Source organism: Monodon monoceros, unplaced genomic scaffold (assembly GCF_005190385.1).
Source record: "Monodon monoceros isolate NGI ecotype Baffin Bay Population unplaced genomic scaffold, NGI_Narwhal_1 Super_Scaffold_8, whole genome shotgun sequence".
Classification (NCBI taxonomy): Eukaryota; Metazoa; Chordata; class Mammalia; order Artiodactyla; family Monodontidae; genus Monodon; species Monodon monoceros.
In genome coordinates, this window is record NW_021703785.1 from 63,687,602 (window position 1) to 63,713,999 (window position 26,398).

Consider the following 26,398-nt stretch of genomic DNA (forward strand, 5'->3'; position numbering starts at 1 on the left):
GTTACGTGAGATACCTGACTTACCCAAGGATTATTTCTTGACTGCCATACAATATCAGACTTTTTTGGTATTTCCAGAAGTATGAAATTCAGAAGCCTCTTTTGTTCCAATGTGTTTTATTTACCTAATGAAATGAAATGGTCCTTGACAGAGCCTTTTTGGCTAACTCTTCTTATCCAAAAGCCTAAAAGATACATTTTTTTCAATAGTCAGGAAAAAAATCCCAAGCCATGTGCTCCAGATGGGTGCCCAGTGGAAGGAAGGATGGAAGTACCTCCCTACATTTCCCATCTGAAGCCAGGGTTGCCGCTGACAGCTAAGGATGGTTACTTTTACTATCCGTGTAGTAAAGAGCCTTAAGACCGTGTCATCCGAGAGATATTTTGTAAATTCGGGTGCTTTGCAGTGGATTTGAAACTTCTCCAACCATTTTCTGTAATAACCATGGGCTAGACAAAAATCCCCAGGCTGAATCCTTCAAACGGAGGCAAAACTGTGGCTTCTTTGGGGTGAGATCGAGGGGGTGGGGGAGAGTGGAGGTAAGTCCCCAGGTCTCGCTTTATTCCGGAGACCACTGAGATAGCTTCTAGTGGGTTAAACGTAAAATGTCACCTGTAAAGAGGTGAAGAGGTTGCAGAAATGCCGAGGACAAAAGCAGCAGCAGAAAATGTCCTACATTTGTACACGCTTTCCAGAAGTTTCCTCCACTCTAGAATCCAGAGTGGTGTAGACTGGAAATGATCACAAAACCAGAATGAGTAAAGGTCCTAAAGCAGATATCTGCTGATTGTGAGTTTCCATTTCCCGTTCCCCAACCCTGCAGACTAAACTCAATGAGAACACGGAAATCACCAAGAAAGCCCATTTGCCACCTACGGTTTTAATTTTATTTTGAGAAGAAATGTTTAGTCTCAGTTTATGATTAAAGGTCAGAAAAGGAGCACATTTAGAAAGCACACTAGGCTTCCATCACATTTTGTATTCAGGTTGCCTGAGGGAAAGCCAGGATTTATAACTTTAAAGCATGTAAATTTTAGAGCCCAGCTATAAAAGCCTTTTTATACCCCTAAGATGTTAAAGGTTATCCACTATATTTATGTGACCTAAGTGTGGCTTATTTAGTTTTATGGCCTTAGATATTTAAAGCATTATTAGGCATTTGTAAAATATTTCAAAATGCATTTTAAGGGGGAAAATGCGTTGTGTTAGTGGCACTAACATAGTTGAAACTACAAAACTGTTCTGTTCACAGACATAATAGATATTGCAGTTTTAACTCAACATCTGGTGAGAAATTTGTCTAAAATCTGCTTATTGATACTGGGGAGGGGTAGCAATCAGTGCTTAGTTCATAAGGAATTTTATGGAGATCTCTATTTCAGGATGTAGTAAAGCTAAGTGTCCAAACAGCAGGCATTTCTCATGCTTGTACAATGTCAAGAGGCCCAGAGTCCCTTACGAACCGAATCTTCCTCCCTACCTAGGAATGTCATTTTTCTGGACACCATGGGTATGCAGTAAACGCTATTGATCAAATTGGCATGAAATGAAAAGTGAAACTTCCTCCTCAGAATCCCCACTGCGGCAGAAAGCATAAGTTGCACATTACCTAGGTGGCAGTGGACCCCATACATTTTACGTTTCCTTTTAGTTTATCATTCGTCTTAGTAATAATGGTTGGTGATGCAATGTCGGCAAGGAGGTGGGAGTCGGGGACTGGCCTCCCTATACAGAAAATGACATATTGACGCTGAATCAGTTCCAGTCTATTAGATGATACTTCTGAACGTCTCTTTTGTGCAACATCTGTGTTCCCTTTTCTACCAATAAAAACATACTAATGATTCTTTCAGAAGTGCTGGAGGAAGGCTTCCAGATTCCAGCCACAATAACAGAACGATATAAAGTCGGAAGGACAATAGGAGATGGAAATTTTGCTGTTGTCAAGGAATGTGTAGAAAGGTGAGAAGGATATCATTTGCATTGAGCTTTAAAGGAAGCACTTGGCGTTATGTTTTCCAAGACAGCGTCTTTATTTGCGGTCTGTGGCACATATGGAATAGGTTAATGTCTCAACTCCAGATGTAAAAAAATATTTAAAAGAAAGAAAAGCCCATCTAACAACAGATTTGAAAAATGTAGTGATTCCTGGGGACAATCTATAAATTAAGGACTTTGATTTTTCTTTTTAATGTACTCAGCAAAACTTTGCCAGAGCTTTCAGGTAAGTCCTTTTATTTTGTTAAAACAAACAAACAAACAAAAAGAACTATTGAATAGTTTTTTCGGCACTGTTTTGAGACATTTTGTAAAGGTCAGAACATTCTTATATGGGGTGTATATCTCTAACATATAACTTTCATAAAATTAAATACAGTAACTTCAAAAAACTTCAAAATGTATCTGTTCTGATCCTGACAAAAACAGCATTTAATACATTCAAATGTTTTAAAACGAATGAACTAGGCACTCTTGTGGGCCAAAGGGAAGGACTTGGAGTGAAAGGTTTATCCCTGGGACCTTGATACCTAATCAAGGGCAGTAGCTGGGGCTACTGGTTGGAGAAGTGACAAGTAATAGTCATAGCCCAGATCAAGACCGCCTCAAACCCTAAGCCCAGCGTGAGATTTGGAGTTCGTTTCTTACGGGGGACCTGGTCAGCCAGCAACTTCCTCTCAGGGCCGCTGAGCAGAGTACTGGAAAGGCGGGGGCACGCACCTGGTTCCTTCAGGGAGTGGGTCCGCTGGCTCCCTGGGGGCTGGTCTGGGGTGAGCACCTTCCCCACTGCTCTTCTGTGCTCCCCTTTCGCCTACTCCCTGGGAGAGGGCCCTATGCGCTGCCCGAGTTCTCAACACTGTGTGGAAAGAATGCTTTAATCTCCACCTCCACTCAGAGAGGATGTCTCAGACTAGAGGCTCTGTCTGCAAAACCCAGAACTTATTTTTCTCCAAGTCCGTTGACTTAGAAATGAAGATCCATGCCACATTAGAGCTGGACGTCTGCCCAGGGCCTCAGACACTGTGAGGGTCCTGAGTTTGGCCAGTGACCACTGATTTGCTTCCCTTCACCCTTTGCCTGACTAAGGTAGCGGAGCCTTCCTTAGGCTCCCCTGGAGCAGTGGGTCTCAGACTTTGCCCCACTCAACATAGCAGCTGGGCCAAGTCATTCCTGAGGACGGTGACAGCGACCCCTAGAGCAGCCGCTCTGTGTCGGGGACGGGCATGAGTGACAGGCAGCTTGAAAAATCCCTTTGCTAATCCTGCTGCCCCACTTTTCCCCTCCCCCTCATTCCCCCACTCCCACCATGAAGTTTGACCATCTGTTGCATGACTGCGAAATACAGAAATTTTCCCATGACTTTCCTGGGCCTCACACCTCCTCAAACAGGGGCAGCCACTGTTTACTGAGCATAAACTACATACAAGGCCCTTAACTTACGATACTTCATTTAATTATCATAATAATCCCATAGTTATGGGATTATTATATATAATCCCAAACTGTTTCCATCTCATATAAAGAACGCCCGGAGAAGCTAGATGCCCAAGTAAGTTAAGTACTCAGCTAGTTAAGTACTTAGCAAGGCAGGGATTCAAGTTCAGCTCCCAAACCCACGCCTTTGGACCACTCTGCACCAGTGCCTCCTACCTCGGACCAGGGGTCTTCCGTAAGAAAGTGGCTTCGCTGAGCCAAAGTCACACACAACACATTTGTCCCTGTACAAAGAAGATAGAAGTTAAGTCGGGAAAGCCACCCCCAGAGTAATGGGTGGAAGAGTGTGTGCATTTATATAATTTTATATTTCATTGATACTTTTACTGATAGCAAGCCCAGCCCTTTTAAACTTAATTTCCTCTGCAGCAGAAAACCCCGTGTCTAGCAGATCCCCGTGCCCTTCCCCCGCGGCGCCTGGTTCCTTGCCAGGGTGTGTCATCTGTTGAGTCTGTAGTGGTGGCCATGTGCTCGTCCTCGGATCACGATAGCATCTCAGTCCCACAGTCCTGGTCTTCCCATGATAGAAATTTATCATTTCTCCATCCTGAATTAATTTCTTTCTTTCTGGTTTGCATTGTGTGCGTTTTGCATGAGTTCACATCTTGGGTCTCATACGAATCGTCAGAGTCTAAACACCAGATTGCCTCCCAAAAGTGTTAGTATTCCGCTCCCGCGGAACAAGGACATATGGCATCTGCCCTCTCTCCCCAGAGGTATCACGAAACAATCTTTTAATATTTTCCAGAGGTCCAGGAAAATAAAAGGGAGCTAAGAATGTTTTGAATGGCACACATTGCTTGCGGGGGTACATTCTGTCATATTTTAAAGGAGGAATATGTATTAAAAAGGGCAAGTATGCCTCTCCTCCGTTAATAATATGCTGTCACAGGGAAGGTTTTCCTGCAATAATGGATGCAGTAACATTGCTGCAGAGGCCGTCCCTCCCCTGGTCCCGTGCCAGCACATCCCATCGTAGGGGATGCCAGGTCTGCTTCGATTTCTGCCTATCTCCCCATAGCAGTCTCGAGTGGCCTCAGGAGCCCCGAGGACATTCTAAAGGATGTTGGTGGACTTTTGAAGCTGTCTTGCGGAGCCTTTCGAAGCCCCAAAGAAAACTCAAGAAGCTGAAAAGCACTAAGAAGAGATCCGAGCACGGGTAGGGGGCTCACAATGAGATGCCCTTCATCCCTGGCTTCCTGGCTCTGTGTGGACTAATTACCGTTCAAGCCACGGGTACCGGTAATGCGGTCATGAGCAGGGACAGTGTCGCAGGTGGCTCCTGGCCCTCCTCCCCACCTGCACTGCTTGCACGTTTTGGCACCGTAGGCATCAGAACTGGATTAAAATTCTAGCTGCTCGTGATTCCCTCTTTCTCTCCTCCACCTGTAAACCCAAAGAACTATACAACGAAAGCGCTGGCAATGAAGGTAGGCAGGCCCAAACCCACCCGAACGAGCTAAGACTTTAGCGTCAGCAACATGGGTTGCATCCACCTAGACAATCTTCAGAATTTTCAAGAACCGGGTACCTATAGTTGGAAAGCATTTCCTTCTGAAGTGGGATTTGGAGGAGGAATCAGCATGAAGAACTTTAAGTATCTCTCAGCTACCTGACAGTGTTCTTTCCTCTTTCCTTCCTAAAGATGCTCTGGCACCTGATAGCCATAGGGCCCAAGTTCAAATTCAAAATAAAACTCTACTCTGAAGATGTTTGACAAGACAGTGGGATGCCTCAGTTTTCTGCTTTACAGAGGAGGCTGAGATTTAGCCTTTTTTTTTTTTTTTTTCGGTACGCGGGCCTCTCACTGTTGTGGCCTCTCCCGTTGCGGAGCACAGGCTCCGGACGCGCAGGCTCAGCGGCCATGGCTCACGGGCCCAGCTGCTCCGCGGCATGTGGGATCTTCCCGGACCGGGGCACGAACCCGTGTCCCCTGTGTCGGCAGGCGGACTCTCAACCACTGCGCCACCAGGGAGGCCCTGAGATTTAGCCTTATTATGATTAATTGGTAAACAAAGGGTGCTGTTTACCAACCCCTCTTTCCTGGGGGAGAGGGTCTTTCTGTCACTGTCCTTACTGCCACCAGCCTCTGGAGTTTTCACAACTCCACCAACATGTTTGGAGCCCCTGCTAGTTCAGGTCTATGCTGGGCCATCTCCAGGGCTACAAAGAGAGTCAAGACGGGGCCCCTTTGCTTGAGAACCTGACGCGTAAGCAAAGGACTGCCTTGAAATTCAGTAAATGCCATGTCAGAGGAATGCCTGGGAAGCCACATTTCCTCTTCCACATGATCTTGATAAAACTTCAAAACGCAGCAAACAACCAAAGCCCGTTGGTCCAGAGCACCCTTCGCATAAACATTCTGCTACCCTCCAGGGCTGAGGGCAAGGGTGAGAAGAAGACTGCCCCAGGGCTGAGAATCGTTCAGTTAAACAAGACAGCTTTCTCCAAACCATTTTTAGTACAAACCTGAAAAAGTAGATTTAGTCCAAGTTTGTAAAATTCAGACATTTCTCCCTAGTAGTTCGAGCTCTAGCCTTGGGTCAAACTTAACAGGAAAGTGACTTTACAAATTGAGTTCCTGTAGACAAGGAGGAAAACAAAGCTTGTTCTGCTGTTGCCGCTTTGGCTGTGGCATTTGAGGTTTCTGTAATTTCATGAAAGGTCAAGAATATAATTTCAGGAGCATACAAGCAAATGGCCTGGACGTTCCACAGCAATCCAGGTGTCTTCTCTCCTTCTCGACGCACGGAACTGTAGACTCCTTGAGGTCAAAGACCAGGTCTCCATCACCTCTGTAGCCACCAAAGAACCATGCTCATTGCTGCTTGCCGAATGATTACCTGGGGGCAGTGGTCCTCAGAGTTTAGGGTACGGAGGAAGGCAGATATTTTATTTGAGGTTTTATTTCTTGCCAAATGTTTTCATTTACCAACTTAAAGCAAGCAGTGAAGTTTTTATTCTTATGGTGTACATTTAGTCCTAGCACCTGTTTTTAGTCTCATTTTCCAGATACAGCTACTTTCCTATAAACATGCACTTCTAGTAATTAAGGATTTTATTGTGACTTTATAGTTCTGTCCTCAAGGAATCCAGAAAGAAACCTTTCAGTATTAATTTTGGTGGTCCTCCTCAGGGCTCACTGTCTGGTATGAAATATGGGTAAATCTAATTGAGTGTTTAATCCTATTTTGTAAGGTTCTGGGTAGTCAACCCACAAGGTCCTTTTTCCTAGTAAGCTCTAGGGCCACTGCAACGCAGGTTTGCTTGCATTTTCCCCTCAGCTGTAGGCTTAGCATCTAACCTGATTGTTTGGTGTCCTGGAAGCCAATACACCCTCTTCTTCCCTGGGGATTCTGTTCCTTGTCTATCCGGCTGTAGAGGAGGATTTTCAGCCTTCCCGGGTCCCACACCAGCTCTTTGCTTTGAGTGTAGCAAGGCTGAAGTGTTACTCATTCTAGGGAAACAGAGGATCAATTGGTAGCCATGGAGAGGACAAAGCCAAGAAATTCCTGGATCTTCTGACCAGCACCATCCCACATCCATCCCCTTTGTGGAGGCACTGAGTCCAAGTGTCGGCTTCATTCTAGCTCTCTGTACCTGCCTGGGACTGCTGGCTTTTATCAAAGCTGTCAGACCAAGAGTTCAGATTCCCTGCCATCAAATGAAGCATCTTAAACTAGATAGGAAATTGCTCATGTATTCCAGTCTTAGATTTGCTTTGTCATCATTTTTAGTGATTCACGAAAAGCAGAATCCAGAAACACTTCAGCTTTTAGTTTTCCTCGATTAAATATTTTCAAATTTGCAAACAGACCCTTCAGAAGCCTCTTAAGAAGAGTTACTGAAAGGGACCCTTGTGCTCCTTCTGTGATGCGAGGATTCCCCTCGTAGATGAGTAATTTCACGTTCTCATTTATCTGTTTGCGCATACATTTTAAATTTCTAATGGGAAGTATTTTGTTGGCCCTCTAACTGAAGTGCTTTTCCTCCACCCCCATCCCATAGTACACACACAGCCTTGCTGAAGGTCTGGCGTTTATGTGGGGTCATCTAGCACCCCAAGTCCTGCATTTAGCCAAGGCTGACTCAGCCTTCCTCCATCATATTCTCTGCCCACACGGGGGCCTGAAGAATCAACAGAGGCATACTTGGGGCTCTCAGTCCATTTCTTCACGAGGCTGAGGCAATTCGGGTTGCGCTGGGTACCCTGCATCCGGGCAGGGGAGCCGCCCTGAGGCAGAGGGGTTTAACCTCCTCGCATCCGAACCACAGCGCTCTCTAGTGGAGAAAATCAGCTTCAAAATGATTGTTTCAATCTAGTTTCATTCCTCAGGTACAATTATAACAACTTGGTCAATGTTTACGGTTTTCCGCAGGCTAGGACTCTGAAGGTCCTGGAGGTATAGCGGAAGAAGTATTTTTAGAAGTAAATGACATGAATGGTTTCTAACATGCCCTTGAAACACACTGTTAATATCTGGCCTCATGATTTGTTTGGAGGCTCATCACTTTCTTGCTCTTGCCATAATGTACACCTAGGAAATTCTCCATACTGAAAATTCTAAAACCCTATTTAAAAATTTTGTTTTTGATCCCCTTCACTCCCATTTTATTCATTTGGACCTCTAAAATTGGCCTTTATCTGTAGGTGAAAAGCTAGACTCTCTTGGTTTCCCCAGCAGATATGAAATGGCAGTGCTTGTGGAGTAGTGGTTTCTGACGATTATGAAGTATGCGTTGTGTCCTTTGACGGTGGACCTGTCGTGGTTGGCACTGCAGTGTCTGGGAAATGGTGACACAAATGAGGAAGCTGTTTACAGCTGCAGTGTGACTAAGCCCTCCTTCCCACACCCACCGCGGAGGAGGGGCAATGTTGGCGGGGCTGCATTCGAAGCACAGACCCCAAGAGCTCCAAGTTCTGACCTTAGTGCTGCCGTGAGGCTTTGGCAAAGCGAGTTCATTTTCATCGTCACCTCCATTTCACTTCTATCAAATGAGACAGCGATGAAAGGCCCAGGAGGTCACGGGATGCTCAGTTAATGGCTGTATCCCTTTCTATATCCCTTGAGCACCTCATCCGCTAGTTCTCCAGTGGAACACACAGGGGTGCAAACAACCCAAGTCTGAAGAATGTGAACTGCGTCTTGAGAGTTGTCAGTGTGGCCGTGAGAGCCATTCCGAAAACTGTCACAGCTACACTTCACTTCGTGGAGAGAGAACTTCAAGAGAGACTGGGAAGAAGACGGGCAGAAACTCACATCCTGACCACACCACTTCAGAGGGAGGGGCAGAGCACAGCCACCTTGCAGGGGGACTTCTGCATGGGACTAGCAATAGCAGCAGTTTTATTACAAGTATGACAGTGTTAGCAGCTTGTGAATGTTCCATGCTAGCACGTCCGTTGTCCTTACACTTGGTCAGCCCCTTAAAGTTCACTTATTTCTTTTAAAAAAGGAAAAAAGGATTTTTTACAAAACAGTTACACCACAATGCAAGATCAATGCGGTAAGAAATGAGTCCTTAACAGGATGATGCAACAGATCTGAAATTAAGTTGTTTTTGTTTTTTTTTTTTTTTAAAAAAAAAAAACTTTCTCTTTGCAGGTCGACTGCTAGGGAGTATGCTCTGAAAATTATCAAGAAAAGCAAGTGTCGAGGCAAAGTATGTATAAGGTTTATTCTTATGAAAATACAGTGTTTTGGAGGCAGAATGAAACACAAAGATGAGCTCCCGAATAAACATAAATTTACGCTAGGAGCTGTGGAACAGAATGTTATATACGTATTAGGATATAACTTTATTCTATAAATATTCCTGGAATAAAAGTTATTGGAATGATTGGATGTTATTTCTGTTCTTTCTCTGTGTTTGCCTCTTTGCTTACTTCTGTTACTTTTGTGATCTAAGTTTCATTTCATCCTTCTATATGCAGTTATACTTAACATGGTAGGTTCTGAAATTACAAACATTTTCTAAGGACCTTCAACATCTCTTGGCAATTCTAGGCTATGTGAATATCAGAATTTAAGATAAACTCCATATATTTTACCCAAAATACATCTCCCTTGATCTTCAAATAGTATAGTTTTGTTCATTCGAGTCCGCTCCTCATGTATTTTGATGTGTATCTTGATTAAGGTAACTTTTGCCTTGAACAGGAGCACATGATCCAGAACGAGGTGTCTATTTTAAGAAGAGTGAAGCATCCCAATATCGTTCTTCTGATCGAAGAGATGGATGTACCAACTGAGCTGTATCTTGTCATGGAATTAGTAAAGGTGTGTATTTTGGAGAAAGAGATAAACCTGTACAAGGCACCCCACTCTTCTATACAGTAGAGCTCTCTCCTTTATTTCCTCCCACCAACATCCAGTCTCTTATTTCTGTGCATTGGCATAATGGTTAAGAGTATTAGCGCTAGAATTAGACTCAAAAGTTCAAGTCCCAGCCTTGACCTAAATAGCTCCCTGATCCTAGGCATACCTCTCTGTACCTCGGTTCTCTCCTGTGTAAAATGAGGATAATAATTGCTAGGAATAAAAATGGCTAGGAATGCTATTGTGAGGGTAAGAGGGATGTCTTTCACCAGCTTCTGTGACACAGAAAGTATTAGATGCCAATACAGTTGTTGTTATTGTTGTAGTAGAAGCCGTTCACTTTTCCAGGAACTACATCCAGAAGTATCATTATTATAAGAGCAAGCTTTAAACTTTCAGACACGACCATAATAGAAAAATAGCACCATCTTAATAATAATGTGAATAGTCTACCACCTTTCGCTGAAGGTTACAATCTCATCCTGTCACATAAAATTAAGTTGTTATTCTACTCAATCATAGAATTTGGGAATGGCCAAATGTTGACTATGGTTGAGTCTAGGTGAAAGGTAACCCCCTTGTTCCCTCTACTTCCATACTTGAAAATTTCTTAATTAGAAGTTTTTAAAAATTGAATGTTTCATTTTCATGAAGTCGTAGTTTTCTCAAGCCTTTTCTATTATGTTACTCTAACTGAAGGCATAAGTAATTTCTACTTTAGTTGTAAAGTGATATAAGTTAGTCACATCATCTTCTCCGTCCGCGGTGTGCCAGTGAGCAGCTAGGGCTCCAGGAACCCTGTTTAGAATCGCTCAGCTGAGCTGGTGGTGGGAATCAGCACCCTGGAATATGGGGTTTCCTTTTGTAAAGATTTAAGACCAGGCAAGCATTTAATCAGCTAATCTGTTACTATATAGAAGAATGTTCGTTCTAGGGCCTGTAAACTTTCATCATTCAGAATTTCTTTGCTTTACTTCTGTTGGCCTTTTTTAACTTAGTGGTTATTTATGTTTATAGATGAAGCCTGTTCTTTTTCTACTTCAAGTTAAGATTTGTTTCTCTGAGGGTGAGGGCTTTTTTGTTTGTAGTAACACAGGTTACTGTCACGTTCGAGAGTAAGGGAGATAAAAATGCTAACCGTTTATTCCAACAAAGAAAGGTCAATTTCATTTATTCAGAAGATTTTCATGTTGGCACTTAATGACCAAATATAGTTTGGTAATTACCAACATTGTCCATTAACAGCCTTTGTGAATTCTCTCTGGGTGCTGGGACTCCTCAGTTGAGCCACTGTATCGTACCCTTACATTTAGTCTGACAGAGAACCACTGTGAGGCCAGGTCTGAAAGCATCCCGAGAAGTGAAGGCCAACCCCAGGCTTGACCTGAAAGTCTCCCACGACATCCCCCCTGAGGAATTTCGCTTGACCTGTGCTTGTCAAACCCTGAGAGGCCAGTAGGATGCCCAGGAGGGCCTGAAGCTGTAGGATAAATGAGGCCTGTGTTCCAGAAAACAGTGAAGTGACAGTTCTTAAGAGTGAAATTCCACAATTACCAAGAACGGGACTTCAGGCTTCTGGCTGTGGATGTAAACGCACGCACAGTGCTTGTGTGTTCAGAGGAAGGGAGGCCTGTGGACGGGGTGGCCCTGGGGCCCGTTGCTAAGGGATCATCACAAGTGAGAAAGACAAAGGGAGTAGAAGGGACACTGCAGGAAGCGGCTCTACTGAGGACGGGTATGGAGTGAGGAGGGAGTGTGACCTGTTTGGGTGACCAGGGAAGACATACCCTACCTGGAGCATTAATGTAACTGGTCTAGACAGAGGCAGGAGATGAGGTTAAGCAAGTTGGAACGAAGGTTGGGGGCAGAGCGGGGAGAGCCGTGGGAAAGGAACGCTGATTTCATGACAAGAGAAAGAAACGTCGAGTGGGAAGGTGACAGTCCGTGCACACAGTGCTTTGCGTAAAGAGCTGGGGGACGGCCTAGAAGGCTGTGTCAGAGGCACGCCTTAAAGGGAGGACTGGTAATATCTGTTGACTGATTTGCAGAAGGTGAAGAAGAAATGAGTTTACAGGCTGCCTGGAGCCTAGATAACCAGGACGATGGTGGAGGCTTGGCAGGGTCACCCCATATGGCCCTATACAGGGTCCGGCGTGCTGTTCACGCGAACCACAGTGAAAACCCCACCTCCCGAGGCGGTATGGAAACAACTGCAAACCGGCACATAGCAGCCTTGCCTTTGCGTGAGACAGAATGTTGAGAGGGAAAGTGTTCATTTGGAACAAAATGTATGTGCTTAGCTTGGGAACTGCTGCGGCTGAAGGGTCAGTGGGAGACACTCCCCTCCCCTGAGCAGAGATTATACAGAGTCACAGAGGGCCAGGTCAGGATTTGAAAATTGTCAGCCTACAAGTGCTCTATTTTGCGTTTGCTATTTAAAAAGAAAAAATTAAATCTCTTAGCCCGTTAGGTAACAGATGAACACAGTCAGCCACTGGGCTCGGCTCCTTGGGACCTTGTGTGCAAGAAGGATGCACACATTGTCAGTAAATCAGACCCAACTTCGCTGAAAGCATTTCAAATAAATGAATCTAAAATTGGAGCCTAAAATCTTTGTTTCACCAAATAACGGTAAATTAGCCAGGAACAATGGAAACAAAAGTTCAGATGAATAATGGTACTAGAAAACTTTCTTTGAAATTTCTCCACCCTCCTCCCTCTCTTTCTCTTTCATCTTTGGAGTGACAGTTTCTGGTCCTTTTCTCTGTTCTTACAAAGAAGCACACTATTGAAAAAGAAAACACTACGCCCACTCCATGAGACCTAAATCTAGAGAACGAAGAGAAGTGTGTGTGTGTGCGTGTGTGTGTGCGTGTGTGTGTGTGTGTGTGCGCGTGTGTGTGTGTGCGTGTGTGTGGTGGTAATTTCACAAGGCAGCAGAGCATTTTGTTAAGGGTGCAGTTTGCGGTGTTACCTGTTTCTCATTTTGGGAGATTTGGGATTATGAGTTTGACCTTCTGCTGGCGGTTGGCGTGAGGTGGGTAGCACATGCCACCAGGATTCCCAGGTGTCACAAGGCCTCTGACCTGGAGACCTGGCTCCGCTTCCCCTCCCTGGCTGGGAGTTTAAAGGCAGAGAATCCTCTCTCTTTCCTTTGAGCTCTGGAGGAAATGTCACTGGCTCTCACAGTGGGGAGAGAAATCACTATGGTCTCCGGGCCTTTGAGAGAGAGGTGGCAGGAAAAGCCCTCGGAACCCAGAGACCCTGAACGCATCCTTCACTCCCTTTATAGCGTGTCACGTGCCTCTCCAGGCAGCGCCATTGGACCATCTGTTAATGTGCTTCTCCTCCTGCTGTTCTGTCTCAGGGAGGAGACCTCTTCGATGCCATCACTTCCACTAACAAATACACCGAGCGAGACGCCAGTGGGATGCTGTACAACCTGGCCAGCGCCATCAAATACCTACACAGCGTCAACATCGTCCACCGTGACATCAAACCAGAGAATCTGCTGGTAAGAGGGATTCCAACTGCAGGATGTCTTGAGTTCCAAGCATTCATGAGTGAATATGAGCATTTCTCTCTTTTTTTTCTTTTCCATTTTCTTAAAAACAAAAATGACTGTAAAGGCTGTTTTCCAGCTGGCCTTCAGTAACTAGCTGGAAACTAGTCTTTTAAGTTGATCTGTCAGGGTTAGTGTACCGTTAGGAGCACTTAATTTATTAGCAAATAAAAACCCGAGGCAGGGGGACAGGAATAGAGCTCAAGAAGTCTAGGGCTATGGTTAAGACCATGGGCCAGGCCAGGCCAGTCGTGAGGAGTATTTACACTTACATTATTTATCAACAGCACTTTTGTGTTAGAAAGCTTCTACTTGGAAAAAAAAAAAGATGGAAGCCTTTTTAGACTTTGTCTTAATCTCCCAATTTACATCCTAATAATCTGATCTCAGAGCTAAGAGAATAAATCATTGTGAGTTTTCAAGACACCAGCCCCTCAGCATAAAAATAACCATGATGAAGACAGATTTAAAGATCAGAGACATTTTGTCCTCCCTTTAGGCCCGTTGGGTTTGCTTTTCATGAACTTTGTATCTCTGGGGAAACACTGAGAGTTCTCCATGCAAGCAAAGGAGGATGCTCTCCTAATCCCATTGTTAAGGGGACAGTATTGAAAGAATTCAGGAGACAGAGGCTGGGCATCGGGGAGCTATAACTAGTGAATGTGGGAGTATCATAAATTTTGTTGGCTATTCAGGGTGGAATTTTAATGAAATATATTCAGTTTCTCACCCCCACCCGAGATGATAGTTCTTTTACTTTCATTGTCCAACCCCAAGAGTCATGTATTATGTGACTGTTAGTTTGTCCATCTCTTCAGAAATCTGGGAAATGATGATTCTCTTTCTAAAGCAGTGTTTCTCCAACGGTGGTCCAAAGACGCCCTGCATCAGAATTACTCCCAGATGCCTGTTAAAAATGTAAATTTCTGAGCTTCCCTGCAGCCCCACCAAATCAGAATCTGGTGACTGGTGACAGGGTGCAGATCTGCATTGCAGCCAGCTCCCCACGTGAGCTGAATGAACGCTCAAGTTTAACGGCAGATGCACAGCCCAACTCCCACCACCAATAAAGGCTGTTAAGACCTGCTTCTGTGGAGACCACCTGTGCTCACCCCATGCTAAGGGCTTCACTCTTGGTATTTCATTCCATCCTCACAACAGCCATACGGGGTAAGGTCTATTACTGTCCCATTTCACAGGTGAGGAAACGGGGTGCCTAGAAGTTGAAAGACCCCCTCGAGGTAATCACAGCTCTTAAGTGGAAGGGCCAAGGTCACAACCTATGTCCTACTCCAAAGCCCAAGCTTTTAACCACTAGACTACATAAAGCCGTGAATTAGGGAGAGAGGTTTTCTATGTGCTTGCTCTGTGCCATGGACTGTGCCAGGGAACAGAGAGGCATATGCCTTCACAGAGGGGCATTCAGGTAGGAAAAGTAGGCATTCAAGAAATAAATACACAAGCAATTAGTTAATTGCAATTAAGTTAGTAATCTTGTAGCTACTGGCTAATGAAGGTGGTTGAGGTCAAATGATGGAGTTCTGACTTAATTGCCCCTCAAATTCCACATCTCCACAGTAGCCTAAACATTCTTTTCTGCATAGTGCCTTGTCTGCACTCATTCTTCCTGTGTCCTGACATATGTAGGATTGTCTCATGGGAACGGACTTACAACTGAGCCTTTGTTTAAAAATTTCTCTAAGCTCCGAAAATTCAGTGATTGAAAATTAAAGTTTCATTTTCCTTCCCGCTTTTGCAGTTCAGTTTTGTGTACCCATTGTTCAACCTGCTTTTCACCAGAGCACTGTTTCTATAAATGCCATAAATGGTTACATAGCAGTGTGCTTTTACTAAAATGACAATTTGCAGGATACTTTTTAAGTACTGTGCTCATTTGAACATAGTTTACTTTAAATTACCCAAAAAGAAAAAAAGTTCTCTCCCTTTTTCCTTTCTTTTCTAATTTAAGAATGTGAAAAATGTATATATGCACATATATATATGTGTACACATATATATAGACAAACACAAACACACACACCATTACAGTCATTCATAATGCAGGTTTAAAATATATATATGAAAAACTAAAGTAATTCTGCTTCTCCAGTATAGTAATTTCTTTCTATAGGAGAGTGGTAAGGAGTGGTGATGTTTGCAGGGATAAATCTACTATAGGATAAAATAGGTAGAAGAATAGAATAATTTTAACAAAATTAGAATGACATCACTAATTGCACTTGAGGCTTCTATTAACGTCATATTCTGTTGACCTTTATGTGGAAATAAGAGAGAATTGTCACGGGAAGCACAAAATCACATACTCAGGATTTATAGCAGATGGACAAAAGTTCAAAACCAAGGGCTTCACTCTTCCATTGTCTAGTCTTCTGACCTTGAACAAGATACTTAACTTCTTTGAGCCTCCTTTAAGGGGACTGTATGAAGATAAAGAGATACCGTGGGACTATTAGTTCCCTTCTTTTTTATTCCCCTTTTATTTGTAATAAAAATTAAATTATCCCTAAAAATAAAACTGTTTAACAGTACAATGTTACGTTGTAACAATCATTTTTCATCTTTTTTGACATTGCTTTTAAAATGTTACTATCTTCCCAGGCATGGATTTGCCATCTTGTGGCAGAATGTAGAGCTAGAGACTATTTTTGGAAAAATGCTATAATAAATTTAATGCAGAGAGTTTCAATCCATTTTCTAACTCCGGGAAACTGAAAGAAATAAAAAAGGCCTTACTGCACACTTTGCATTACTGTTTTATTAAGAGACCTCAAAAAACCCTTAAATTGTTAGACTGCTGATACATTTTTGCTAATTAAGTGTTTAATGTTTATTATAAGTAGCAAAGATTTATAAATGTAGACATTTCAGCTATAGATTTCATTTTATATAGCATCATTGCATACGCAGAACTTTTAGAATTTTTTATTTTTAATTCTTATAGAACAGTATACAAATATCGTAGCTTGGCCTTAAGGATCTATATTAATCATATGGATGATTTATTCAAGTCTGAGTATTTGATCAAGTCAGAGCATCTTAATGAGAAAATTTGACTTACAGTGATGTTTCCAGCTACATTTTAGGCAAAAACTGGGAACTGACCCAATACGAATAGCTCTTATAATTTTATTATTGCATTGTTACTAAGGGTTTTTTTCTTAAATGAGTTAATCATGCCAGTGATTTTACGTGATTCTTTCTGCTTTAATCGTCAGGCCTGGTGCTAAGTGATCGTATGGCTGAGTGACAGGTGAATGAGAGGGTGGATTAGATAAGAGAGTGAGTGAACGGTGATACTTCACATAATAGAGGACAGACCCACCGTGACAAGCCCTAGTCATTTCTCAATTCATCTATTACGTTGAGGACTTACGTTGGCCACAGACTAAAACTCTCTGAGTAGGGGGAGAGATTACAGTGCTTCCCCAGCTGCACTTGTGCATGGAACCATTTTGTGTGTGGGTGGGTGGGTGCGAGTGCCATGATAGTTTATGACAAAAAGGAACCTTTTGCTTTAAAAAAAAACCAACAACCCATAAATTGTCTGAGATCAACTGCTTTCAGTTTACATGAGTCACCACTAGATGGCAAGCTTGTACCCTTGGCTGCAAAAATCATCAGTAGCAGCCTGTTGTTCTGCAGGGAGCTGGGAGGGTCTTTTTAAAATGTATATGCAGATACCTCCTTCTTAGGAAAATTAAAGTCTTTATGGCAACAAATAACTGACATCACTAGTTTTTATTAGATTCCGGAAATAAACACAGTAATTTTCTTGAGATATAAAAATTTCTGTTCAAGAAACGTTTTGCTTCTAAACTCCTTAATACCGTCTGGGAGAAAGCAGTTTCTCAGGGTTACTGCTTCTCTTGGTCAGAAATTTCCTTTTAGCGACTCTCTGTCGAGGTGTTTGTGCCTGTTCCTCGCTGCCCATCAAAATGGCATGTGCAGCTAATGACCCTCGTTTTCATGAAATGGGTCGAATCTAGTAATAAATTATCTTGTTTTCCCCCAAGTGATGACCATAGGTTGTGCTCCAGCTCTTCTTAGTTTCCACTTCAAGCCAACATGGAGCTCACCAGATAATGGATTTCCTTCTGCCTTAATCCCAGGACCCTTAATCCCCAAATAAACCCATTTTCTGATAGGATCACTAACTACACTGGGAGATAAGGCCAGTGCCACAGATGGAGCGCTGGAGGTTGTAAACAGAAACACATTTGAGTAGATTTGTAGTCAGTCCACTGCATGAGGAACTTGAGCCACCAGAGTGTTGATGAACGGATTGGGGACCACCCTGAGGAGGGAGCTGCGGGTCTCACAGGAGTCTGTCACCAGCCCCGCCCTAATCAGCATGCCAGTGGGCCGAGATGAAGATGTATTCTATATATCAAATGACAGACTTGAGATCCAAAACTATCTTTGGCTCCATAAAGGCCCCAAATCAGTAAGATGAAATTTAACAAGAGATAAACATAAATCTCTATAGACTAAGTTGGTTTTGGTATAGTTGTTTTAAGGACCATTGCAGAAAAACAGTGATGGGAAAATTTGGCCCAGTTTAAAGGCTATTCACTGACCATAAGTTCACTGTGAGTCTTAGTGTAACATGACTGCCACAAATACCAACGTGCCCTTAGACTCCTTTCACTGAAAGAGTGTCGCCGTCAAGAGAGTCCCTGCCCTGCTTATACCACGTGACACCAGGTGGGAGGGACCCGAACACATCACAGTCAGGGGCCTGGGTTCAGCCCAGAGAAGGGATGGTGAAAGTGGAACGGAGTGGCTCTCATCAAAGGTTGCCAGATGTAAGATGGGAGAACGTTTTTGTGCTGTGTATGTGAGCAGTAAACTCAAACTAAAGAGAAGACGTTAATGACAGATTTGAGGTTGACATAAGGAAAAGCTTTCTAACAATTACACCTGTTTGAAAAGTCAATGGCTTTTATTACAGGTCACTTGTAGTCATTGAAACTGTCCAAACAGAAACAGAATGATCGTTTTTCATAGGTGTTTAGAAAAAGAATTCCTTCTCTCTGAATTTGTTTAAAAGTTGAGGGAAAATAGAAGAAAAAGAACACTTTCCCCAAACATGATTTAATAGAATAATATGCCAGTTACTGTACTGAGCGTTCACTGAGGGCTCTTCTCCAAGGATCTGTGATTCCATCGGGGGAAGAAGACAGGAAGTAAAAGTGTAGTGTGTCCCCAGGATTGATCAGCATCTGTCTGCTCTGCTAGCCATTTCTTCTGTCATTTAGGACTTGAGTAGTATCATTCACTTCATTTTTTTTTTAACATCTTTATTGGAGTATAATTGCTTTACAATGGTGTGTTCATTCACTTCATTTTAAAATGACGTGGCCTTATTGGACTAGCAAAGATTAATAATAATGATATACTGGGTTGGGAAATTTATGAGGATACCAATCATCTCATATGAATCAGTGCAAGATTAACTTGATGGAACCTTTCTGAAAGGTAGTTTGACAATATGTAACTAAAGTCTTAAATAATGTGCACCCTGTGACCAAGTAATTCTACTTCTAAAAATGTAACCTAAAGAAAAAGTGTCAGATAGGTATACATACATAGGGATGGTCATCTCAGTGTTTTTTGGTATGGAAAGAAAAAAAATATATATATATAGAAACAACTTACGTCAGGGCACTGATTTTTTAAATAATGACATGATATGGAGGCAGGCGGACATCCTGGTTAGAATAATGGACTTGGACATGCCCGAGCTTAAGTTCTGGCTCTGCCACTTATTAGCTGTGTAACATTTGTCAAGTTACGTAACATCTCTGATCCTCAATTTTTTTATCTGCAAAATAGCAGTAATATTACTTAATGGTATTTTTGTGAAGATCAAATGGGATATTGAGCATGAAGTCCTAAACAGGAGGCCTGGCAGGGGCTCAATAAACAGCAGTGGTAGTAGTTTGGGGGATTATTATTATTATGGTGCATCCATACAGTGGAGTATCCAGCAGCCACTGAAAATCATGATGTAAATATATGCTTATTCACTTGGGCAAACATTCAGGATATATTGTCCAGTGAAAAAAGAAAAACAGGAAAGGGAGAAAAAGAAAGCTCTTGGAAGTTTATACCCCAAAGGTTAACAATGGCTATTTTTAGGTGTCAAGATTATGGGTGAGTTTAATTCCTTTCTTTCTGTAATTATCTGTCTTTTCTAATTTTCCTACAATGACATATTGGATAATCCTTGTGTGACAAAAATGTAACAGTGTTTAAGAATTGCAGTGACATTGAGTTCCCACAATTTTAACAAAATCCTGGGATGTGCAATTACTACAGGATCCAGAATGTGCATGTTTTGTGCATCTCACTGCAGCTGCATAGAACTCCTTTCTAGATAGTTTCAAGACTGTTTTAAAGGAGGGATGAGAATCAGGTTTCCTGGAGTTTCTGTTCACTTCTCCATCTTCCCAGATATCTCTAGGGTAACACTTTGAAAAGCTATTTTATTTTTTCTTCTAATGTTGCCCCGCTTCTGACTTCCGTACAACTTTTATTATTTTTATTATTTCATTTAATTTTTTGTTTCATAAAGGTTTTACATGTGGGTATAAAATGAATTTTTTTTTTTTTTGAATTTGGTTCTTTTAAGAGTTAATTTTTTTTCCAGGAAGTTTAATTCAAAGGATGGAGACTATAAAGTGCATTTTGCAAAATAATTCCCTGCATAAATGTTGTTACACTTCACTTCTTAAAGATTAAAGGTTAAATTTAATCCACTGGTTTTAGGAAACATCATAAAGGTCAAATACCTTGGCTAGAAGAAAATCAATGTCTGTTTTAAAAAGATACCGTATTTGTTAAAAACTAAATTCACTTTTTTTTCATGGCTTTGTCAATCTCATGCCAGTTTTGTTAAATTCTATTTGGTGAAATAATTTTTAGTACCTCCTGAGCTCCTCTGTGAAAACTATTTCAGTGGTTACTAACGATTCATTAGCCAGCATTTCAACGAGGTTTTCCTTGAATTCATACTATCATTGAGAATTGTGTTTGTTCCAACACATCTGTTATATTAGTCAGCTCTTAGTTCTCTATTATGGGAATCTCAGAAACCATTTGACTGGGTTCACGTTATCTGTGAATTTTCACATTATTTTATGGCCACCGGCTGCATTTTATGACTATATTAAATCTTTTATTTTTTCAAATAACTTTTTCAGATGGTCTCAGTTTCTGATCCAAGGGAAATCAGGCATATGCCCAAACATCTACTGTTCAGCAAGTTACAGCCACTGCGAAACCCCAAATAAACGAAAAAGAAACAAAAATAAAACTCTTCTTTAAAAAAGAAAATTCCTGTGTAAAATACCAGTATGCCAAAAACCTACGTACCTGACCTTTCACTAGATCTATTCTTGGTAGGACATGCCTTCAGCTTTTAATTGGAACCTTTTTCATAATTGTTGCCATTTAACACATTTAGTCTGTCAAATCATGGGATGTCTTTATAGCCATATAATAAACCCTAGAGAACAACTTTTCTGACTGTAGCCATCTGCAGTGATCACAAGAGTAGCTTACAAAATACTGACAGTCTTTATGGTAATAGGATACATATGGCAGCCCACAATTATGTGTAGCTGCATTCAATTAGTGTTGTACAATTACACAGTTTTATTGCTTAGTTAAAACAGTGAAAGCAGTACATACTGGGTAATTTGCACTAATCCCCGTCTCTTTAATAGCCCCTCGTTGTTTAAAACGTGGGGGGAGCATCTACAGTATTTAAAGGGCGTGGGATGAACATAAAATTATATCTCATGTTGTGAATACTCTTTGACTGGCAATTAACGTACCCCACCTCACGTGTGGCGCATATGTTATGGAGGCTTTAAAATACAGTCACAGCAAAAAATTTCTTCTTACACCAGAACCCCACTTGCTGGGTCAGCCTGTCCAAGCTTATACTTGCAGCCTGTTAAGGTTCTTTCTGAAAGAAGGTCAGGGTGAGGAGACAAGCTAAGGAAGTCGATTCAGAGAGTGGGAGAAGCCAAGGACTCTGTGTTTTGGATGCGAATGTGTTAGAAGCTTTTCCGACTCCTAACGTTTAATTAAAAACTTAGTTCAAAGTGAATTTATAGCTGCCATTTGGGAAAATACTTTCTGGAGATGGTTTTGTGAGGATGTGTGTGTGCGTGCACGTGCACGTTTGAAACACCTGTATTCAGCAATCTGTGATTTTTAACAAAGTTTTAATTACATTTTTACATGGCCTCACTCCTGCCCCTCTGTAAATGGCTTGGTAAGAAATAAGAGTGAGTATGCTTCAGGCGGCAGCAGGCGCTCTGGGGAGTCCAGTTGTGAGGTGGGCCCATTGCAGCACTTAGGAAAGGCGCTCTCCCAGGGGAGGAGAGGAAACACTACAATATATTCTTCTGTATCCTTCTCCCCAAGTGTTGACAGAGAAAAACCCAAAGCAACCTTGTTTCCTGCCCTGCCTGACGGTAAGTAAGTTAAACAGAATTCCAAATGAGAGGCCTGGGCATTTATTCACCTGCAAAAACATTTCGCTGAAGCATTTCAAATGTACTTGGGTCTAGAAATGTTTTCAATTCTGTGGATTAGACCTTTGTCTCTTAGCTCTTACTGTCTCTCATAAGCATCACTTTAACCTCTTTATATGCTCATGAAAATTCTACTATATGGCTTTCAAAGCAAAAAAAAAAGGAGATATGTAGAAGTGAGTAAAGAGAGATGAAAAGAACATTAAAATGATAGATTCTACATATTTCATTTAAATGATGCTGGTTTATTTTAAGAGAATTATTACTGTTAAATAATCTTCATTTTCTTTACTTTAGGTAAGTTTTTAGTGCTTTTTTTCTTAGTTATTGAAACTTTGAACTTTATTGCTCAGCTATATTAAATATAACTGGCATATGGCTATATGTACGATGGAATTCCTATTAAAATGTAGATGCTTAAAAAGAAAGCCTTTGGTACATGGAGGAGAATTACGTGGTCATATTCTGAACTAAAATGTGACTTACGACTGCATCTGCCGATATCTGCTTTTGTCCAACTTTGGAATAGAGTTGGGTGATTATGGATAGTATGTTTAGAAAAAAAGCCACAGAATCTCTGTATAAATGGAGCTGTGTAATTTGAAATCTGCACCACCTCACAAAACACGCACCATGAACGTTTGGACCTAACAGAACATCAAAGCAAGAGGTTATTCTGCATTTTAGAAAGGTTATTGGTAACAAAATGGAATTAGGGAAGTAAACAATTCTGCTCCGTCTGGGAAATAAACTAGATGATCTACTAGGTATTTCCAGCTCAGATTTCTTTTCATGAAAAACATTCGCTTGTCTTTTGAATGACCTGAATGGCTGACATGCTAAGACTACAATTTAGGGATTTCTTTTGCCTGAGAGCATTTAGACGGGGGAGGATACTGTGTTTTGTAGCTCTGAGGCCTCAAAGTCCATGATTCAAATTTGTTTATGCTGACCAGGGCTGGTTGGCGGCTTCATTAAACTAGGGAGGACAGTGTCCATCTCAGAGGACAACTGGGCAAAGCCACATCTGTGGGGGACATACAGCTGTCCTTGCCCTAACAACCCAGGTGCAGGTGGCCCTGAAAGCCTCTGGATACCTGCCCGAGGGCAGCCCAGACTTGATCGTGGTTGAGCCCTCAGGGAGAGGACTCCATGTTCTGAACGTGGAGAAAATGTAAACAAATATTTTCTGCCCAGAAATGACACAGTCTCTCCAGAGAGGAGGATCTGACTGCCTTTTTTCTGCCAAAACAGTTATAGATCCAGACGGTCATTGCTGATACTGTAGCTTAGCTGGCCAAACGTCTGCCCTTGAGGCTGCAGTGGACTGAAAAGTGAAATCTACTTTTTCCAGAGGAAGGTAGACATGGTGTGTGAACGGTAGCGGTGCTCCTAATGTGTGGAGATGTGCCTTGCTGTGTGTGAGGTTCCAACTGCTGTAGCAAGTACAAATGATCACAGAGCGATAACAGGAGAAAATGCAGGCCTCGACTGGCTGGATGAATTATTTTGATGTACGTGGAAAACTTCGCCATTTCCTTGAGGCGTCTCCTGGCAACTGCCTTTTACTGTGGCTCTCTTTTCTGTATCTCTTGATTCCAGTGGAGGGCTCTGAATTAGAATTCTGAATGCCCTTTGATCTTTTCTTTGAAATAATAGACGTTGTTTGGCATACTTGTTAGAACAGATCCATTTGGTTTCATCGTGGGCTAGAATTAAAGCAGTTTAAGTACTTGCCTGTGGTCACATGCATCCTTTTCTTGATTTGTTGGGTGAAAGACTAGAGATTTTTACTGCCTTAATAAGGAAACCTGGACAGAATGCTGACTCTGCACCTGATAAATCTTCCCAAATTGCCACAGGTGAAATGAAATGTTAATATCCCTTTCAATTATTAATAAAAAAATGTAAATAGATCTTGTTGGAAAAGTGGGGCACTGAAAATAAGGTATTTTAATAGACGTGTGGATTTTTTGTTCAATTTACTAAAGGATTGCATTTTTAAAGCTTCTGATATATTAAAATGAAGAGGTAATTATTTTCATAAATTGGAGATTTTACACTAGAAACTTGCTGTATTTCATTGTATTCTGCAAATCAATTTGAATTGTAGCAAACATCGAACACAGATAAGCAAAAGGAAGAAAAATCTCCTATAATCTTACTACCCAGAGACAGACACACCAATATGATGCTCTTCCAGACATTTTTCTTCGTACATACTTTTTTCTTTAATAGACATTTTATAAAAACCAGTCTGAAGTCTGTCCTCACTTCCCAAACTTGATTCATTTCAATAAATGTAAACCCACATCACCATTGTAATGGTCATGTAGCCTCCTATTGTATGAACATACCGTAATTTATTTAACTAATTTCCATTTGCGGGTTCTTCACCATGTTTTCAATTCTGCAGTAATATAAAGATGTTCTCGTATGTATATCCTTGCATAATTGCCTGATTTTTTATTTTATAATAAATACAGGTAAAATATTAATATACCAAAACCTCAATTAAATAGAGTCAGGAGACCAGAAGCGGCGTTCTCACTCCCTGTGATCATAGCAGAGCCCAACAGGAAGAAGAAAGACTCCTCTTTTTTCCTGGCAAGGACTCAACCCATGAAAAGCCATGGACTCCTTGTTTTCTACAACCCTCCCAACTTCCTTTACCTCTTTGTAAATGCATCTCCCTCCCTTGCCATGTGGGGACTTGGACATGACTTGCCATGGGTGCAGACCCCGAATTGCAATCCTGTGCTGATCCCAAATAAACCCATCTCTGCTAGAGAAACATCTGGCAGTCTGTTTGTTTTAGATCAACATATATTAAATTTAAACCACAGTGTCCTTCATTTCTTTAGGAAAGAACTTTTGAGCTCTTGGTTGTAAGGCAGTTTCACTTTTTACTTTTACTTTAGGTGTACGAACACCAAGACGGCAGCAAATCGCTGAAGCTGGGCGACTTTGGACTGGCCACCATTGTAGACGGTCCCCTGTACACCGTGTGTGGCACCCCGACATATGTGGCCCCTGAAATCATTGCAGAGACCGGGTAAACACTTCTTGTGCATTTACTGCAGTACTGTGCTTGCAAAATAGCTAGTTGGCTTCAAGGATAGAAGAAATAGGAGTGTTCTGTCCCATCCAGACAGAACTAGTTATCAGATATTTTTCACTTTTTTTTTTTTTTTTTTTGACTTGAAAGTGGGAGCCATTTTCTCTGTTTTCCCCATCAAGTTGCCAGTTACTACCATCTTGTTTAAGGCTTCCTTTTGGCCTTTGTTAAAGGTAGAATGGCAGTTACTAACCCCTTAGTAAAAAATGTTTGGACTAACAGAGAAACATAGTAATTAACTACGAGGGTAATTAACTAGCTATTGGAGAAAAAAGAAACAGACATGCTGTGTGCAGGGAGTACAGTCTACTGTGGTTACTTCTCTCAGCTGTCCTTATTCTCCAGTTCCGGTCCCATTTTGGTCCTCTTGGCAGCCCATTGATTATCTTTGGAGTGCAGATACCCTCAGGCATCTGAGGGCTCCTGGGAATTGGCTGGTTTCTGAGTGCAGCGGACACAGATGAAGGAAAATCTCTAGAATGGGGGGAGATTGTGGGGTGGCCTAATGCTTAACTAAGGACCTACTACTATATGCCAGGCTCCTTTACTTAATTCTTACTCTTCCAGTAGATGATATGATTCCCATTTTACATCTGAATAAACTCAGTCTCTGATGATTGACTTAGAAGCTCATGACTAGATAGTAGCTGAGTCAGCATTTGAACTCAGGTCTAGGTGAGTAAAAGGCTCTTTCAGTGAAGAGCCCCATTTCTTGCCAAGGATCAGCAGCAGGGTTCTGAAGCACTGTCCTTAAACAGAAGGTTGGGCCACAGCAAGGGCAGACAGCCTGACTGTTTCTTCCCATTAGTGGCACCAACCCAAACCTAACAATCTAGGTAGTATCTTCCAATGTGACAGGTGGAGATAGTTTTTCTGCTTGTACCATAGACCAGAAAGGCAGAAATACGGAACAGATGAGAGGATAAATCCCCAGAGTGAGGTGTGAGGTAATGAGCACTTTTTTATTCATCAAATTTGAGTCAATTGCGAGCCCACAATCTATAGCCATGCCTGACCTCCCTCGAGGCAATGCCGTTATCTCTGTTGGGTGCTCTGATGGCCTGCTGCGAAGGGGTGGTGTGGGGTCGAAGGAGGATTTGGTTCAGCTCTTGAAAACCTTGGCTGGAACTCAGCTGTGCCACTAATTGTGAGATCTTGAGCAAAATTATTTACCCTCTGAACCTCGGGTTTCTATTCTTTAAAACAGGCAGTAATATTCATCCTGTACAAATTACAGAGTTGTTGGGAAAACAAAATCAGATAATGTATGTCAGTGCTTTATAAACTGGAAAATGTCTTCTGTGTAATTATTATTTCTAAAATTCAGGAGTGAAAT

At 41.9% G+C, this 26,398-nt stretch overlaps 1 protein-coding gene across 2 annotated transcripts in view; it reads left to right on the forward strand.

Moving 5' to 3' along the window:
- The window catches only part of DCLK1 (doublecortin like kinase 1), a 356,039-nt gene that overhangs the window by 297,199 nt on the left and 32,442 nt on the right, over positions 1–26,398 (forward strand). For both annotated transcript variants that reach the window (XM_029209843.1, XM_029209840.1), the window contains 5 exons: positions 1,854–1,962; positions 9,099–9,156; positions 9,654–9,773; positions 13,180–13,326; positions 24,866–24,999. In XM_029209843.1, the coding sequence (XP_029065676.1) occupies positions 1,854–1,962; positions 9,099–9,156; positions 9,654–9,773; positions 13,180–13,326; positions 24,866–24,999 (568 nt within the window). The remainder of the gene's footprint in view (positions 1–1,853; positions 1,963–9,098; positions 9,157–9,653; positions 9,774–13,179; positions 13,327–24,865; positions 25,000–26,398) is intronic.